We start from the raw sequence: 18,283 nt of genomic DNA on the forward strand, positions 1-18,283 counted from the left end.
GACGGTGGGACGTGGATCAGAGCCAGATGCATCTACTGTAAAAATATGGGCGATGTCGAATGTGTATAAGCTATTTTACGGACCCATTAGGTGGCGACAGTGCTCTCCAGATTAGAGAAAGGTGAGGAAAAAACAGAGAAGAAGTCATGGGGAAACGGAAACCGCATCGGTATGCATCGATATGCATGAAGCATAACGTTAGCTGTGCCTGTGAACAGCAGCCAATCTGCTGCCACAATTGAGCCCCTCCGTCTCCGCTGCGATAGCCCCTCCACATGATTAGTTGCCGACACCAGCGTCTTTCTGAAAAGTTACATTATTCTCAGCTGGAAGCGCTGGGAGCCGGCGACAAAAACGGCGGAACGCTGTGAAAAAGCTGGGACTCGCCTGACACACGCAGCAGAGCCACCAGAGACACTCCCACGGAGGAGGAGTTTGCAGTTGAGGGGGTGGGGGTGCTGTTTTATTGAAGGAAATTACTGTTCAGATGTTTCAGGTCAGAAAATATTAGCTTCAGAGTCAGTGATTTGCTTGAAATGCTTCATTTCACAAAAGGCTCATTATCTCAGCTTCTAGATGGAAACGTCTGTTTTTGGTGAAATCAACCTATCTTCTCCGGCTGATAACTAAAGAACGGAAAATGATATCAATAAACTTTTTTTTGCTGATGATACAATAGAGTCTCATCGTTCTTTGGGCGTGTTCGGTGTTTGCATAGTAATATCACACAATATTCTGTGGGCCTCGAGATATCACTGAAAACGCTCTGAAAGGGCTGGCACTGGGAGCATCCGTTTTCCAAAAGTGGCTGGCACTCAATGAGTTAAAGTCAGGAGGATGCAGCAGGTTGGTTGAGAGTCGAGGTCAGGCTTGCAGCAGGTAGGCTCAGATACACTGTGAGGAGACCGCAGCAAGGTACAGTTGTAAGGGGGCGTCTGGGTAGTGTAGAGGTAAAAGCACTCACTTACCACCATGGAGACCCGGGTTCAATTCCCGGTAGCGGTACCTCTGGCTTGGTCAGACGTTCCTACAGACACAATTGGCAATGTCTGTGGGTGGGAAGCCGGTGGGTTATAAGTCCTGGTCGCTGCACTGTGCCTCTAAGCGGTTGGGGCACCTGTTTGCATGGAGGGGAACTGGGGGGAATAGCGTGATCCTCCCATACGCCACGTCCTCCCGGTGATACTCCTCACCATCAGGTGAGCTGGCGACTGCACATGTAGCAGAGGAAGCATGTCCTATAGTCTACAACTCTCCCCAGATCGGCAGAGGGGGTGGAGCAACGACCGGGACAGATTTGGCAAAGTACAATAGACCCTTTTCACAGGGGCCATTTTGTGTCGAAAAGGCAGGGTAAACACAGGTGTAAGCAAAACACTAATGAGGGTTTCCAACTTCCACCTATTGGGGAGAAAATGGGAGGGGAAAAAGAAAGAAAAAGGTACAGTCTTAGACATGCTGGTTGTCATTCTAGGACACATTAAGATCCACAACCCAATGACCTATGTGTCTTGTGTTAGATGGTAGATTTTATACATGAGTTGTATTCCCATCGTGGAACCCCATGCCATCATGCTGTCTGTTCTACAATACAAAGCCACATCAAACAGGACATATTTCCTCCCTGGCCTCTTTGATGTGGCGCTCTGTGCTTCTGGGTCCTGGACAAGGCTGCCTTTCTCTGGCACAAGCCCCCGTCTAGAGGCTAACCTCCCTACTTAGCCCAGGGCATGCTGGATTTCGCTTCAGTGGTTTTCCCTCCCTCTCTCTGTTGGGCAGAATGACGTGGAGGCGACCAAAGCGGCCCCAGTGATGAACTCTGCGAAGGCTGACGGCCCATCAGCGAGCATGGCGGCGGCCAAGACCGTTAGTGCCTCCCTGGACGATACAGAGATGAAGAAAGTGCTGGAGGAGTGCAAGAGGCTGCAGACCGAGATGAGCAAGATTGCCGAGGAGAATCGGCAACTGAAGGTTGTATATCTTGACGTGAATAATAACCAACGATAAAACATTTTAGAATCAAGTTGCTCTTTTCAAGGTGCTCGTGGATGGAGAAAAGATTTGACTTTACCGTTCATGTGCCCCGTTTGTGTTCAGTTTGAATTTGTGGCAACAATCAATTTCAAAATGTTATATCAAATGCCTGGGTGATAATTTAACCCATGCTTTTGAAACTTCTCCTGTATGGCACACTGATGTGTTCTTTGCTGTGCTGTGAGTGACATTTGCCTAACGTCTCCCCCCTCCTCTCCGCCAGGATGATGGCATTAGAATGAGAAAGGCGCCTCGCTCAGACCACATGACCTCAAACTCCACCAGCCTGGGCCGAGAGAGCAGCACCGCCTCCCTGCCCTCCCTCCTCGTCGTCATAGCAGCCATCTTCATCGGATTCTTCCTGGGGAAGTTCATCTTGTAGACCGGGCGACGCATGCCAGCCGTATCCCCCCAGTCCGGCTCCCCAATCCAAAAGGCCTGGAAAAAGCGAGAAGTCTTTCTGTTGACTTTGCCATATCATTGGTAGTGCGGCCTACAGTGAACACGTCTGTACAGCATCATTTGAGGGCGTCGCCTTTTTACAATCTCAGTCTCACACGGTTAGTACGTACACACACAGAGAGTTGAGAAAGACAAGGCGAGGGGGGGGGAAGTGATTGCTCCCTTTGTTTGTTTTCTGTTTTTGATGGCTGGATGTACAGGTAAATATGGCGGGGCAATGTACACTATCAATCAACATGGAGGACCGTTGAGATGCGCCTAGAGTGACCTTGGGCAAGAAGCAGTCAAATAAAAAGATTTGTTTTCTCTCCTTCTCTCTCTGTTGTTTTAATAGGAATTGAATGGAATGTTAGGTGTCTTGTAAATGTTGTTTTAAATCCTTTTAAGAAAAAGGAAAGAACTTCCATCAAAAAAAGACCTTGTTACCTGTTGCTGGATTGCCTCTGAAGTCAACTTAATTTGTTCAGTTTGTAATTTCTACTTTTTCTCTTGGAATGTTCGAGTCCAGCTGGGGATATATAGGTGCCTCCTTCCTTGTACATTTCTCTCCTTTCCTATCCCTGACAACACCAATGCAGACTTTATATTATTATTATATTATTATTAATATTATTATTTGTCTTTTTTCTCAATAAATATCATATATTCCTTCTGAGGCAAATGTTGACTGAACTAAGGTCTCCATTCTTACAATCCTGTCCCATGGTATTAAGCATTGAAGAAATAAAAATGAAAAAAAAAAAGTGGTTTTGATAGCTGTCTTTTCATGCGTCTCTCTTGATACATATACTTTTTGATGCCATAGAATGAACACTGTTTCATAACAAGATTTGTGTGCCAAGGTTTTCTTCAGAATCTGAGCCAAAACCTGGGATTGAGGATTTTTGACCCCTGTTGAAAGAGCTCTTAGAAAAAGGATAGAGTAGACCTATGACTTAAATGCACTTGATGTTTTCGGCTAGTTTTGAATACATTTTGAGCATGTAATGACGTTTAGTTTATTCTCAGTTTTGGCAAGTAGATAACTACATTAACTACTTAGTTTAACTACATTTTGCAGTAACTTGCTGCTAGTTCAACTACATATTTGCGTAGTGAGTCAAGTAGTTCAACTACTTTTTGGGCATTTTTTTGTAGTATAACTACTCAAACTACAATTTTGGGCAATAAAATTAAATCAATTACCGTATATGTATTTTATTTTACCATGACTGTTGAACCAGAGCCCCCTTTGACAAGACGGACCCTTTTTTTCTGTCCTGGTCGATGTCATAGACCGTGAAGACAGCTTGTTCAAGCTGTTCATACAAGGCACGAGTTGAAAAGCAGTGTTAGCCAGGCTAAAAAGGAATACATTTCAGTGGTTAAAAATGTTCAGAGACTTTCTGAACTGTTAAAACAGTCTTTGAAAATGGTTAATGCTAAAAAGTGCAGATAATCATAGTTTTGTAATAACACTAAGTAATAGATTACATTAAATTCACAATAAACTCAAGTGCTCTCATCACATACTTTATTTCTTATTTTCCTATAACTTATGCTATTTTCTGACTCCCATCCTCAATTAAAAATACATATTTCAGGCGACATTGATGTATGGTGAGAGACAGGAGGACATGCAGCAAATAACCACAGGCCAGATTTGAACCTGAAACTGCAAGGAAGGAACCTGTTACGGTCCTCACTCAACCCTCTGAGCCACCGCAGCCCTGCTACTGAGGAGAAGTTGCATGGCTGCACCATGAACATCACACACATGGACTCTTAAGACTCTTAGATCAGCTTACTCAGTTAACTAGAAGCTCAATTATATTCCAACCATTTCTGGTGATTAATTGCTCAAATTGACCAACAACAGAGGAGAAACGGCAGCAGTGGCTTTGCCTTGGTGGCACACTGTGTATGTCAGTTGTCTACTGAGGTAAGGCTCGGGAGTTCAAGCCCAGGATTTGCACTTATCCTTTGGTAGTAAAAAGATTTGTGTTTGAATAAAAGTGGCAATAGGCATAAAGTAACAACAATTTGTTTAGTTTTTATTACACTTCTAATTAATTGAAGATATTAGTGTTAAAATACATTTTCTTCAAAAAACTACTGCAAAGAAGGGTTCCCACAGCAGGTTTTGACCCCTGGTCTACCAGAACACAGATGACTGCACTGACCACACAGACAAACCCACAGACCTACCTGTCTGTTGTTGGATTGTTTCTGATTGGCTGTTGAATGAAGTAATCTATATTGTAAAAGGGCAATTGTGATGTCATCAGTGAGTCATGTCATAAGTGATGTGAAGTTGATTGATGATTCTATCTCAGTTTCTAAATTCAAAGCTACTGCAATCATTTGGACCTTGATTTATCTTACATTGTTGTATGTGGCTAATGGTAACAGAATCCATGGCCATTTTTCCATGTGTTTGCATACTATCAAGGTCCAATTTGTAAGATTCTTCCACAATAATAACAACACAAAGCCACAAACCTTTGGTACAACTGTTGCTCAAAGATTGTCTGACTGCATCCATCTTTAAGTCAGCGGGCCAGACTTTATAGAATAACACTGTTTATCTCTATGGGATTTAGATTGCATAGAGATAAGCACTGTGCCTATCTCTATGGGATTTAGATTGCATAGAGATGAACGGATGGTTACGATGTAACCCAGGTTTCCTGAGGAAGACTTCTCTCTGAGATTTCCTCATCCAGCGCTGCAGCGCAGCTGTTGTGGATTACCACTTTAAGACACTTAATTAGCACCACCTGGGTGTGATTGTTCAGGTGTGGCTGGTTTGACTGAGGCTAAGGGCTCTTAGACACTCAACAAAAACCTTTTGCTAGTGGCAAATAAATAAGAAGTTACCCTGTTCCGGTAGTCAAACCACCTGGCCTAATGGACAAGGTTTCTGATTATGGATCAGAAGACTGAGGCTTTGAGTCCCTTTGTGGTAAACTTTCTAGTTCAGCAATTCCAGAAGTTTCTTTTAGAGCAGCAGGCATGATAACTGTGATTGCTAGTGGTTGTAAGTTTCTAACCACATGTAATCTGTCAACATGCATTTGAACAAATTTTACACACTATCGATAAACAGATGGGAAAAGTACACACATTATTTTTTACTTAAGTAGAAGTACAATTAGTTACTAGGCTAATCAGTCAGTTTTGAATGGTGACAGGCAGAGGGAAGAGACAAGAGCGCCCGGAGAAGAGCTGTGAGTGTGAAGGGCAGCTGGTGGTGTGATGCAGTAATACACACAGAGACACCGGGGCCAGAGGTTGTGGGTTTGATTCCTGCTCCACTGCCACTACCTGGAACTAAGGGGGGGGGCTGTTCTCCCCCCCTGACCTCTGCAGAGACATGAGCTGAGGGTTATGAGACAGAAGACCACAGAGAGCTGACATTTTACTGACATTGGAAGTACGTTATGTTATGTTTAATGTGATGTGCTGGCTGCTGCTAGGTGTAAAAGTAACTTTTTCAAAAACTGCTCTAGGATCTCTTTGCAGTCTGTCCACAGTGTCCATTTCTGTGGATCTGTAGGAGGCACTGTGTCGCTCTGTGTATCTGCCTGTAGGAGGCACTACGCTGGTGATGTTAAAGACAGGGCAGTGCTGTGATATGTCTCCTCCATCGGGAATCGAACCAACAGTCTACCTGTCAGACAGAGACAGTGACACAGCAGCTCAACCGACTGAGCTATGAGCTGTTGAGAGTGAAACTTCTGATTTCTACACATTGTATTCACACTGACAATAACACACAGAGCATAAAGAGTGAGACAGGTGAGATTTGTACCAGTGAGTTGAGCTAGAGTCAGGGACTGACTAGTCTCCTTCATCAGCTTATTTCTATCAGTCTAAGCCTACATGTCACTCTTGTGTTAGAATGAGTAAATGGGCGTTGACACTGTTTTTATATAACCCTTAATCAATTCTCATTAATCTTTTCTTTTTTCTTTGTCTGTAGGCTACATACGTGCACTGCCAAGAGTAGCGGCAGCATTCTAAACCAGAGACCAGACTATATCAAAAACATAAACACACAGTGGAGTCTTTCATGCATCCTAGCAAGCGAAACTGCTGTCTGTCTGACCCATGACCCCAGACTGTAGAAAGAGACGCAGGATAGCCAAGCGAATGTGATTGGATGAACGTTTGATGCTAGGCCAATCACAGGCAGAGAGGGTGCCTCCAGCCTTCGCCATCATCCGGAAAAAAATATCGCCAACCGTTTAGTCAATTGGCATGAGCACACACACACCTACACACACACACACACACTCACACACACACACACACACACATACACACACACACACACACACACACTCTCTCTCTCTTTCTCTCTCTCTCTCTCTCTCACTCTCTCACACACTCACACACACACACACACACACACACACACACACACACATACACACACACACACACACCCTATAGGGTGAAAACTGTGCCCGCGAAAGGGCGGTGAACGTGTTGTGGACCAACCGACCGACCAACAAACCAACAGAGTGCATTATAGAGCTGCTGGTCGCAGCTAAAAATACACCCTAAAAAACGTACAGTAGACACTGTTCAAGCAGGGGCTTCTTTCTAAACTCACCACCTCACACGACTTACATGTATAACCCACAGCTGAATGGAAGGTCAGGCCTGTTTTCTGGGGGGTTGTCGAAAAGGCATGTTGATGGAATGTTGGAATACAAGAAAAGTAAAATGACAACACTTTATCATAAAATAAGTGGAAAGCTTTAACATCACAGATTGGTGATATAACAGTGGAGTTTCCCCATAACTGCTCCAGTGAAGCTGCCCAATGTCCAGCAACACCAGGCTGGCTGTACTTGGCAGCAGCCAGGGGATGTGTGTATATAAACTCCCACTACATCCAAACCCTCAGTCCTACTCTACTATAACAAGCGGTGGTTTCCAATGGGGTTTCCAATGCTCCCATGAGGAGTATAGAATCTCATAAAAGGCATTAAAAGAAAATATGTTCTCGATTTCATTTAAAGTCTTGGATGTATGCACAATATGCTTGTCAGATTGAACATGTTCACCGCACAAGAATGACAATAGCTCAACAATGAACAGTATCAAACCTTTAATCTTTATACATGTATCCAGTTACAAAGACATTTGTGTGAGCCTAATACAGTCTGGGCACACTGAACACGATTCTGCTCCATACTGTCAATGAAGATATACTGTTTGGAAGGAATTCCATATAGTCACTTAGATGGTTTTTCCATTGGAGAAGTATTCTTACACTTACAGGCCCAGTAAGGTATGTCTGTCCATTTTGCTTTGTGCACAGTTTGGAGCAGTTGAAATTCTTCTAGAAGCATGTTGTTAAAGCCTCCAAAAAGGTACTGGTCCACTGTCAAAAGGATCAACATGATTAGACTGGTGATATCCAAGCAATGTACAAAAGTAACCAATATTCCAATGGAAATGGATGGATGCTGGTGTTGTAAACCAGTGGTTCTCAAACTTGTTCACGTCAAGGACCACTAAACTGAAATTAGACCATGGACCCCCATTTGATAAGATTTTGTACCAGGGTCCCCCATTTGATAAGATTTTTGCTTTTAGATGTTTTATTACAGAAAGTGTATGAAACCCATGACCATAATAGTCATACTTTGTGTTACTTATGGATGGAATTACGTTATAGTGTAAATAATTGTTCCTTTTTTTGCTGGGGGACACCCTGGAACCCCCTCAAGGACCCCTGGGGGTCCCCAGACCCCACTTTGAGGAAGAACTGTTGTAGGCCTTATTGGGGGCATTTTGAACTCACAACACACTCTGGGTGGGAAACCTGAAAGAGCAAGTAGAGCTCGACTCATTTCACAGATTCCCCACTGAAAAATATATTGGAAAGTAAATGAATCCCAAGAATGCAGAGGGATATAGGTTCACACATTATATTTGGCCCAATGTTACTGCCGATTTTGGCCTACTCCCTACTCAGTATGGCTATCTAGCTACCGTAATCTAGCGTAGGCTTATCTGCCAATTAAGAGTCCCAATTTAAGACGCCTGATTTTCATGCCCTTTTACAGTGTTATGCGAAATTCAATTTTTCATTTTTTTCTCCATATCAAATTAAAAAATCTGCTAATTTACTGCATTTGTTAAAATATTAACAACAAATCTAGGCCATATACTAGAACTGCAGTTTCCGAGGTCCCAACAAAATACGTTAAGACCACACCAAAAATGTGGTTTTGGTGGATCGAGCCAAATAGCATTTGTACCTCCAGAACTTAATGTTTTTTATTTATATTTGTTTCACACGGGGGTAGCTAGTGGTAGGAAGGGCAGAGAGTCTGGATTTAAGGGGTGGGTAGGGGGAGTGGCTAGGGGGATGGGGGTGGTGGGAGGGGGCATGGTGAGGGAAGGGAGTGGGGCTAGGGAAAAGGGGCAGTAGCTACGGATAAGCAGGTCGTAGAGAAGTGCCATAAGGCGGAATGGCCACACCACTCTGCCGTGGGCATTAAGATCGTTGTGCTTGTTAATACCTGGCCCACCCATTTCTGGAAGATTGGCACGCATGAGCCTAGGTTGGTAGCTAACAGCTAACTCCCTGCTAAATTCATGCAGTCGTTCCTTGAGATTGCTCATTTTTGAAAACTTAGCGAATTTGACTGTTGAAGCTAGTTTTATACGCGTATATGCCATTTCATATGTCAGTGTGACACCATATTTAAAATGGACACAATGAAAATAAGGTGTGTGTGTGTGTGTGGGGGGGGGGGGGTGGGGGGTGGGGGCGCTACTAAAAACAAATGAATAATTTCTTTGCACAGCAGATAATCAGTGTTACATAACTTCTATCCAGACATGGTACATTTTGTGGACTAGATGATAGAAGTGAACAGAAGTACTGACAGTTACACTGAGCCGAGGCATACAGTACAGCTATATTAAAGAAATATCTTTGAAATAACTACATACTGTAAATCCCTTTCACCACAGATGGTGTTTTACTCGTTCACCCTCAAGCATATCTCCCTCCTTATGAGAGAGGGACCTTATTGTCATAATTCTTTGTAGAAAATGTTTCCACATATCGCATCTCATTACAGTACCAAGAAATGACTTGATATTTGTAGGTGAATACACTGTATAAAACATCTTCCCCGATCTGTGTGGCTATATAGACATCTTAGACTTTGTATATTTGTGGAAACACAGACATGTCCGACTTTGGATCCACTCTAAAGTGCAGTAACTGGGGTGCAGCAGTGTCAAGTCTTTGGTAGCTGGGAGAGAGTCCAGAGGATCAGGGGCACTAGGGGACTAGTTTAGTGTCCACTTGCTGTTCACCGTATCGACTGACCTCCATCTTCCCAGGCGTCAGAAAGAGTGGAAAAATAAAGGTCTGAGTCTCCTTGTAGGCTCAGAGTCCTCTTGTAAGCCACACTCTCATCAAAGAGTTAAGAAGCCAAGAGACAACGCTCTGCTGCTTTGGCGACAGCACTGTCGCCATTTTGGCCTGAAAACACCTCCTTGGGAAACAGCACAGAACATCAGAGACACACACCATGACCAGGAAAAGACAGGCCATTTCGGTAGACGTACTTTTGTACGGTACTTTGTGGGCGGGACATTTTACCGGCGTCATTACGGTAGTCTCCTACAAGCCAAAACGGCAGATTTGCTGATGATTGCTGATGTTGCAATGGAACAGCCTATTAGCCTTCAGTTCTTGAGCCATGTAAGTTCCTTGTCCACACTTTCCTCCTGTTGTGTCTCTATGTACAAAAAGCCCACACTGCTTCCTAGCTTTGCCAGCAGAGAAGCAGAGGCGCGACCAACAACACGGCGAGAGCCACCGACGTGACGTGTTTCCGGCCGCCTCTGTGCCGTCCTGCGCAGTCGTTGCTGAGCCGCAGAGGCCTGTCGAGCTCGTTCCCCTGGCCGTGTTCGGACCGCTGGCTGCTCGCCGAGCACCGGACCAGGGGCATCTGGTACGAGGTGGCGCGCTTCTCCGGCCGGTCGGGGCTGGAGCCGTCGCTGGGGCGCTGGCCGTTGTAGAGCAGGTAGCGGCCGTGGGCGTCCTCCTCCATGCGGAAGAGCTCGTACTCCGTGTGGGGCAGCCGGATGCCCAGCGCCACGCAGCCGTTGGTCAGGGTGACGTCCTGCTCCACGCCCACCTGCCACGACCCCTCCGCCCCGCACTCATTGCCGTTGAAGACGTTGAGGAGGGAGGTGGTGGCCAAGTCCATGGGCTTCACTCTCATGTGGTTCACTAGAGGAGGGAGGGCAGGGGGAAATCTCTGTGTTAGTTACATTTACATCTTTGTTGGGATTTAGCTCTGTTCTAGTGTTCTTATCCGGGGCAAATTACAGTGTGATTGAGGTAACCCAACATCAAAAAGCAACACAGGCTAAGGAGTGCAAGAGTCAAAGTCTCAGAACCTCGGTGGTACTTTTGCATCTTCTGCCCCCCGGCATGGCCTGCTGCCAGCGCCATGGGAAAAAAGCCAGCCTAAATAACACAGTGGGGATGCACTAGAGAAGTGTGTCCCATCTCCATTAATTGAGACTTGGTCGATTTGTCGTATTTGCCCAAATTAAATTCTGTTATCGGGTACATGCACACTAACCTGACTCTGCCAAATACCGCCCCCATCTGGCAGAGTCAGGTTACATGCACACTTCCTCCCCCACAGAAATTGACTAAACAAGAGTGAAATGAAAACGGTCAGCTTAACAGCAGCGAGCACTGAGCAAGCACTCCAGTGTGGAAATGCAAAACTGTCATTTGGAGGAAACCTGACTCACCTTTGAAGACAAACTCTGTCCCGCCCATGACGCGGGTGGAGTGAAGCCCGCGGCTGTAGCGGCCACGGGCGTAGATGGTGAAGGTGGGGTGTTTGCAGATGGGGTCGGAGTAGTGGTAGTAGTGGCCCTCCCAGGTGTGGTTGTTGTCGTGGAAGATGAAGTGGCGGGTGAGGAAGAGCACCTCGGGGCGCACCTCGCAGCGCTGGCTGACCCACTGGCCGTACAGGCCCACGGTCAGGTCGGCGCGCGGCGGCAGGATGGGCGGGTGGAACTCGTCGGAGCGGTAGATGATGCGGCAGGCGATGCAGCCGTGGTCGTGGTTCTGAAAAAGGCAAGCAGAGGAAAACATATGAAGCAGGGCTGTAACGATACGCATATTCCCATCAAACAACAAATCCATCTTGCCACGCTCCAATCTAGTGAATCCGAACCACCAGTGGTTCGCACCAATCAGCATCCTTATAATACCTAATACCTTGTAATAACTCATAATGTAATAATTTGTCAAAATGTAAGCAAATGGCCCACTATATGAATCAAAGATGTAATATAAACAACGTTAATGTTATCGGCCTGCATTTCCAGATAATGAAATAATATATTCAGACTGATATTGGAATGGAAAAAAAAACTATTTATCTGGAAAAATATTAATATCTGGTTTAATGGACATTTTTAACTAATTTACAGTAGAGGATCATAGATTTAATACACTTTTGACAAATGATCATATCATCTGATATCAGTTGCTACACAGTACACCTACTGCATAAAACGATTGCAGGCAGGAGTGTAAAACTCACTATCGAATCCTGTTGAAATTACAGCATGACTTTACTCGGGTTTAGTTATTTGCACGGTGATAAAACACAGATGTGAAAGGAGAAATCACGGTGATAAAAGACACAGAGGGCTAAAACAAAACATTTGTGCAGACGAGATAAGAAAAGGCCCTGGAGGGTTTATAAAAACAACACACCTCCAAGAAGACAAAACGTAACAATGTAGAATATGTATAGCAATTTTGTAATGAAACCCTTCATAATGATATAATCCATATGCGGTCCAGCCTGTAAAGTGTTTGCAAATCAAAGTTCAAGTTGCCACTGAACATCACTGAATGGAAATCCAGTGTGATCTATGAAACCTGTCAGTGTCTAGTGTTTTTTTTAATCTGTCATCAGTTTATTGTATCGTGAAAATCCACATAAAGGACTATGTTGGCCTGTGTTCAGAGCATTGACTGTATAAAGAGATTCAGAGGTGAAGGGGGAAAAACGATTTCCTTCAGTGTGAACCTCTGAGTGGAGGAACCAGACAAGGTTCAAGCATTCTCTCAGGGTGATCACATCATTTACTGTAAAAGACAGATGTCCGATGATGGAGGGGGAGGGAGGGGGGGTGGGTCACACAGTGAACAACAAGCAGGGTGATCCGGCTCCTTACAAACAGCCCAGCGGCACTGGGATTAACTTTTTTTCACTGTCATGTCGGTGAGAGAAAAAGGGGGTTGTCAAGGCATAAATGGCCGTTAATCATAATCACTGCATGTCACGTCTGGTTCAGTGGAGGCCCAGAGCGACATGCGATCATCGTATCTGCAGACAAGACAGCTGTGGGTCTTTTGAGTGGAGAGGCAGACTCGGGCCTGACGGATTCGGAGCTGGAAGCGTTCATACCCCGCTCCACTCACAAATCTATTCCAAAGACAAAACTCCAGGGAGGAGGTGAAGTATTTGCTATTATTTGAGGGTGGTCAAAATTTAAGATCCCCCCACTCCCCCTCCCGTCCAACACTCTTTTCCCAGACAACATTATGGTTGTATGAGATTTAGGGGGCCAAATAAAGGAGGGCCAATGCTAAAAGAGGAAAACCAGGAGTATCACTGCAGATGAAATAATCCCAGAACACTTCCATAAGCGCCTCAGTGTGAGAGGTTAATGGGAGCGCTGGAGGAGAGGCCTCTTGTGAATCCTGCCCTGTCTGTGTGTATAGGAAGGGGATAGTGCATGTTTTAGGTGTGTGTGTGTGTGTGTGTGTGTGTGTGTGTGTGTGTGTGTGTGTGTGTGTGTGTGTGTGTGTGTGTGTGTGTGTGCGCGTCTGTGCGAGTGTGTGTGTGTGTGTGTGTGTGTGTGTGTGTGTGTGTGTGTGTGTGCTGTGTGTGCATGACAATATACAGTATATACGAGGAATATACTGCAGAGAGCATGTGTGGAAAAGATGTTCTAGCTCCGCAGGAACTCTGAGCCCCAGCCCATAAAGCACAGGCATGCTGACTGCTCTAAAAAAACAGCTCACTCTGAACATCTCCTAGATACCAGGGCGCCCGGGTAGTGCAGCAGTAGGTTCCCTGCCTACCATCACGAGGGTTGCAGGTTCGAGCAGGTTCCTGTTACTTCCGGCTTGGTTGGGCATCCATACACACACACACAATTGGGTGTGTCTGCAGGTGAGAAGCCGGGCATGTGTCCTGGTCAATGCACTAGTGGCTCCTCTGGTCGGTTGAGGGGTTAGAACTGGGGGGAACAGCGTGATCTTCCCACCACGCGCTATGTCCTGCTGGTGAAACTCCTCCATAGGAATTCCTGTGGCAAGCCTCTGATTCCGGGTCCTAACCACTTTTCAGGAGTTGTGCACCAGACGTAGATATCTATCTACGTCTGGCTACTGCAAGACTACCCATCTCCCAACTCGTTCATCATTGTACCAGTGGTTGTCCAGTGGTGAATACGAGCATAAAGGCTGATATGTTAGGTTGTGGCTTTGGTGGTAAGCTTACCACTAGCCAAGCATCTCTGCGGGGTCTTCACTGTTGTTGTTGATGAAACCATCTGCACTGATGCAAGTTGCAACACATTTCTTGGACCTGAGTTTGCCATGTTATGATTTCAACATACAGTATTGAGTACGGTATTTTTACTAAATTCTTCTACTAAAATCATTTAATATTAAATGCAGTACCTTTGAGGTTATTATGAAGAATATTCTGGACAATATTTGTCATTGTTTTGTATTGTTCCAATAAAAATAAACATAGTATATTTGCATAAGGCAAGCATATTTGTCAACTCCCATGTTGCTAAGAGTATTAAAGATTTGAAAAATATCCCTTTAAGGTACATTTAGAACAGATAAAAAAAGAGAGATTAATCGCGATTAACTGGACCAGACAATCATGCGATTAATTACGATTAAATATTTTAATCTATTGACCGCCGTAAACATAACATAACCATACCATTCATAATCATAGCAGCCTAACCCAACTTACCGCCTGCTATCAACTGCTGGACTTCTCAAAATTTCGTCAAACTTAATGATGACAAAACAGATACAGTATGATCTTGATCTTGTTTGCCTCACTCAATTCTTACAGTCAGATAGCTTGCAATCCTGCAGCTTCCTAGCCTGGGTAAACCCAGCTTCCACGTGACCTCTATCTATGCGCTCTCAGTCACAGCCCCCCCCTCCCCCCCTCTCAGATTTCCCCCCTATTTTACCTGGCAAATTCGCCCCTGCTGCCCCGGTCGCGGCTCCACCCGGTGGGGAGCTTCACTGGCAGGACGCAACACATGGGAGGATCACGCTAACCCCACCAGTTCCCTTCCGCCCCAAACAGGCGCTCCAACCGACCAGAGGAGGCGCTAGTGCAGCGACCAGGACACACCCCCAATCCAGCTTCCCACCCGAAGACCCAGACAATCCTGCCTGTATGGACGCCACGACCAAGCCGGAGGTAACACGGGGGCGTGAACCTGCGACCCTCGTGTTGGTAGGCAGGGAATCTACCATTTTGGGTGTTTTATTTGATTCTGGCATTTGTTTTGATGACCAAGTTAAGAAGTAAGGCTGGGGGATCTGGATAAAATCCAATATCACAATATTTTTTATCAAATACCTTGATATCGATATTGCAACAGTATTATCCCTTCAATATATGTATTTTAAACACAGATCCCTTCATAACAGCGATCAATATGAAGCGGTTATTATTCTGCTTCAGTGATGCAGTCGAGGAACCAGCGACATAAAATGAAGAAAACAGAAGAAACAGCCTGGCTCTTGCATCACTGCTGAGATCCACCCAATAACCACAAATTAACATGCTGGCACCAGGAAATGTTCTGGCCCGGGCCTGGCCTGGGTACACCGCTTAAGATTAATGGATCGGATAGTCACCAAGGCAATAAAAATCCCCAAAAAGAAACCATTACAACCTCAAGAGATGGCCGCTTGATTGCATTATGTGTAGGAAGGAGTGAGGTATTTTCTATTGCCATTTCACCAAACCATATATATATATATGATTGTAAATATAATTGTGCAAGTTGTTAACCAATTGGCCCCACCGACATACAATTAGAGAGTGTTCTGGATTTTCAAGAGATGGGAAAAGCAGTACGGTAGTTACTTGTGTAAAAAAAAGACTGGTAAAAGTAGAAGTACTGATTCAACTTGTTTACTCAAGTAAAAGTAAAAAAATTACAGGCTGTGAAATGTAATCAAGTATAAAAGTAAAATGTATTTCTACCGGCTGTTTCTGTGCAAAGCTAACTGAACCTCACGTCATACAGACGCTGCACACACTCAATTCTAGGGTGGGGACTCTGGAGACGATGAACCGAGCACACACGAACACACTCCAATTATAGAAGTAGGATTGGCTACAGGTGGTGTATGTGTGAAAAGTTGTCAGAAAAATAAATACTCAGTAAAGTACAGATATCCAAAAATCCTCCTTAAGTATAGTAACAAAGTATTTGTACTTAGTTACTTCCCATCTCTGATTTTCAACAATGCTTATGGCAAGCAAACTCAGACTGTAAAAAAGATGGACGTAGTGAGTGTGACAACACCCACTGGTTAGTGGACTCCCGTTTTGAAGCCTCCAGTTTGGCATTTTGGCTGCTGCCATCTTGTTTTTTTGGAGCCATAAGTGACGTATTATTTGTAGCCATATTTGGACGAGGGGTTTCCTGCTGTGTCCGTGATCTGCGAGCTGTGCGATCACTGGACAGTCGACCTGTCAATCATGCCCAAAACAGTCTTTTTAATTGGCTATTTCACTCTAAACGGGTGAGTTATATAAAATTCACCCCCTGTATAATTGTCATGAAAAGTTAAATTAGCCATTCATAGTATTTTGTTACATCATCACACAGCCATATTGGTAGGACAATAACAGGTGATTGTAATCAATTAACAGGTGATTACAATCAAATTACAAAAACAGCCAATAAGCTGTGTGTATTGTAAACCGCCATATTGGTAGGAAATGTATGTGACATCATGGGAATACTATGAATAGAGACCAAAACCGTATTTTGAACCAGGCTGTAAACGTTTTTAATTTCTGCTGTAAAGTCAGGCCTTTTAACATGGGGGTGAACAAGGAAGGACTCCCTTTTGCAGCCAGCCTCAAGTGGCCATTCGAGGGATTGCCGTTTGTGGTACTTCCTCAGCATTGGCCCCAATTCGACAAACCAACACCGCCCCCCCCTGGAAAAAGGAACAAAATCCAGGCTTGCATTATTTTAGAAGTCCTACAGCGTATTACTGCACTAAGCTTCTCTGAATGCTCCGATTATGTCAGACTGACAACTTTGGAAGTGTCCCTAACATCCTAACAGCCCAACACCCTATACTGGCTTTTATTCAGAGAAGATCGAGGAGAAATGGAGAGCATGCAGCACTTTGATTTGGGCCTCAGGCATGCATGAAATCAGAGCTGGTATGCGCTCACTGGAATAATTCATAAGGCCGCATGATTCCCGATTCTAGGAATCCCACATGTTGATCACTCCCAGAGATAGGCCGGGTTTCACTGTGCGGGCCAGAGGGGCTTAGCAGAGCAGCAGCGGTCATTACACTGCTGCAGGGGAGCTTGTCTGATCGGAGCTCCTCACCCCATACTCTGTTTACACTGTGATCAGCAACACCGAGCCGCGCCATCCCCGTACAAATGGATGTTTATTTAGACAGCGCCCCCAACAGGATTTTTATTGTGATCTCTTGTAGAGGGCGACAGTTAAAACATCACTCTAGGATTTCACCCAGCGGGGCAACTGCTGTTCAGCGGTGTAAACACAGAGATTACATCCCGCAAGGACAGTGTAAGAAAGGGCTCATTTGTTAAGATTAGATTTTGGAAGATGAAATAAGTATGGGGACATAGTTTTGAGTTTGTACCGGTGCGAATGCTGAGTTTACTCAAGTCGGCCCAGAATCAGATTTGGATTCAACAGTAGGCTATTTGAAAATAAGTCTCTGAAGTCTTAGCAGTTTTATTTGTTTTATTCGCTGCATCAGATGGGTGGGGTTTACCGCCTCAATTCAGATTGAATCAGTTGTCAAAAGTATGATAAATTGCCTTTCAAGCAATCTGCACTTTTTTGGCATTCATATGGTTTTATGTGATTTGGCACAGTCCACCCATCTGAAACTCCAAGATGTTAAACCAAATGCAGAGGGTTATCTGTAAACACTATGCGATGCAGCAGTTCTCCTCAAGTACTGTTCAAGCAGTGCCAGCAAAGAAGACGGTTTGCAGTGAGCCAGCAAGTTAAAACCTCATATTAATAGTGTTCTTAGAATATCTAAAATATGAAGAGTGTTAGCTCTAAAAGAATGACATTTTGTACTAGAAAGTATGCACAGGGTGTCCAGGTAGTGCAGTGCTAGATTCCCTGCCTACCAACATGACGGTCACAGGTTTCGAGCCCCGGCTGTTACCTCTGGCTTGGTCGGCATGATTGGCCATGTCTGTGGGTGGGAAGCCAGATGTACTGTATGTGTCCTGGTCGCTGCACTAATCTGTTTGGGGTGGGGAGGGGGGACTGGGGTGAATAGCGTGATCCTCCCCCATGCACTACGTCCTGCTGGTGAAACTCCTGACTGTCAGGTGAGAAAAAGCGGCTGGCAACTGCACATGTATCGGAGGAAGCATGGTGCTAGTCTACAACTCTCCCCAGATCGGCAGAGGAGGTGGAACAA

The 18,283-nt window shown here is 44.9% G+C and overlaps 2 protein-coding genes across 2 annotated transcripts in view; one reads left to right on the plus strand and one right to left on the minus strand.

The window, feature by feature from the left end:
* vapal (VAMP (vesicle-associated membrane protein)-associated protein A, like) overlaps positions 1–3,249 on the plus strand; it is a 28,047-nt gene extending 24,798 nt beyond the window's left edge. Inside the window, exons 5-6 of the mRNA XM_083658820.1 lie at positions 1,780–1,971; positions 2,258–3,249. Of these exons, the coding sequence (XP_083514946.1) occupies positions 1,780–1,971; positions 2,258–2,416 (351 nt within the window). The 3' untranslated portion in view covers positions 2,417–3,249. The remainder of the gene's footprint in view (positions 1–1,779; positions 1,972–2,257) is intronic.
* Positions 3,250–7,593: 4,344 nt separating this feature from the next.
* Positions 7,594–18,283, minus strand: part of LOC310796603 (protein APCDD1) — an 18,673-nt gene continuing 7,983 nt past the window's right edge. The window contains exons 5-6 of the mRNA XM_083658818.1: positions 11,290–11,611; positions 7,594–10,753 (exon numbers count right to left, since the gene is read on the minus strand). Of these exons, the coding sequence (XP_083514944.1) occupies positions 10,284–10,753; positions 11,290–11,611 (792 nt within the window). The 3' untranslated portion in view covers positions 7,594–10,283. The remainder of the gene's footprint in view (positions 10,754–11,289; positions 11,612–18,283) is intronic.

This window comes from Poromitra crassiceps (assembly GCF_964638095.1).
Source record: "Poromitra crassiceps genome assembly, chromosome: 23".
In the NCBI taxonomy this organism is placed as follows: Eukaryota; Metazoa; Chordata; class Actinopteri; order Beryciformes; family Melamphaidae; genus Poromitra; species Poromitra crassiceps.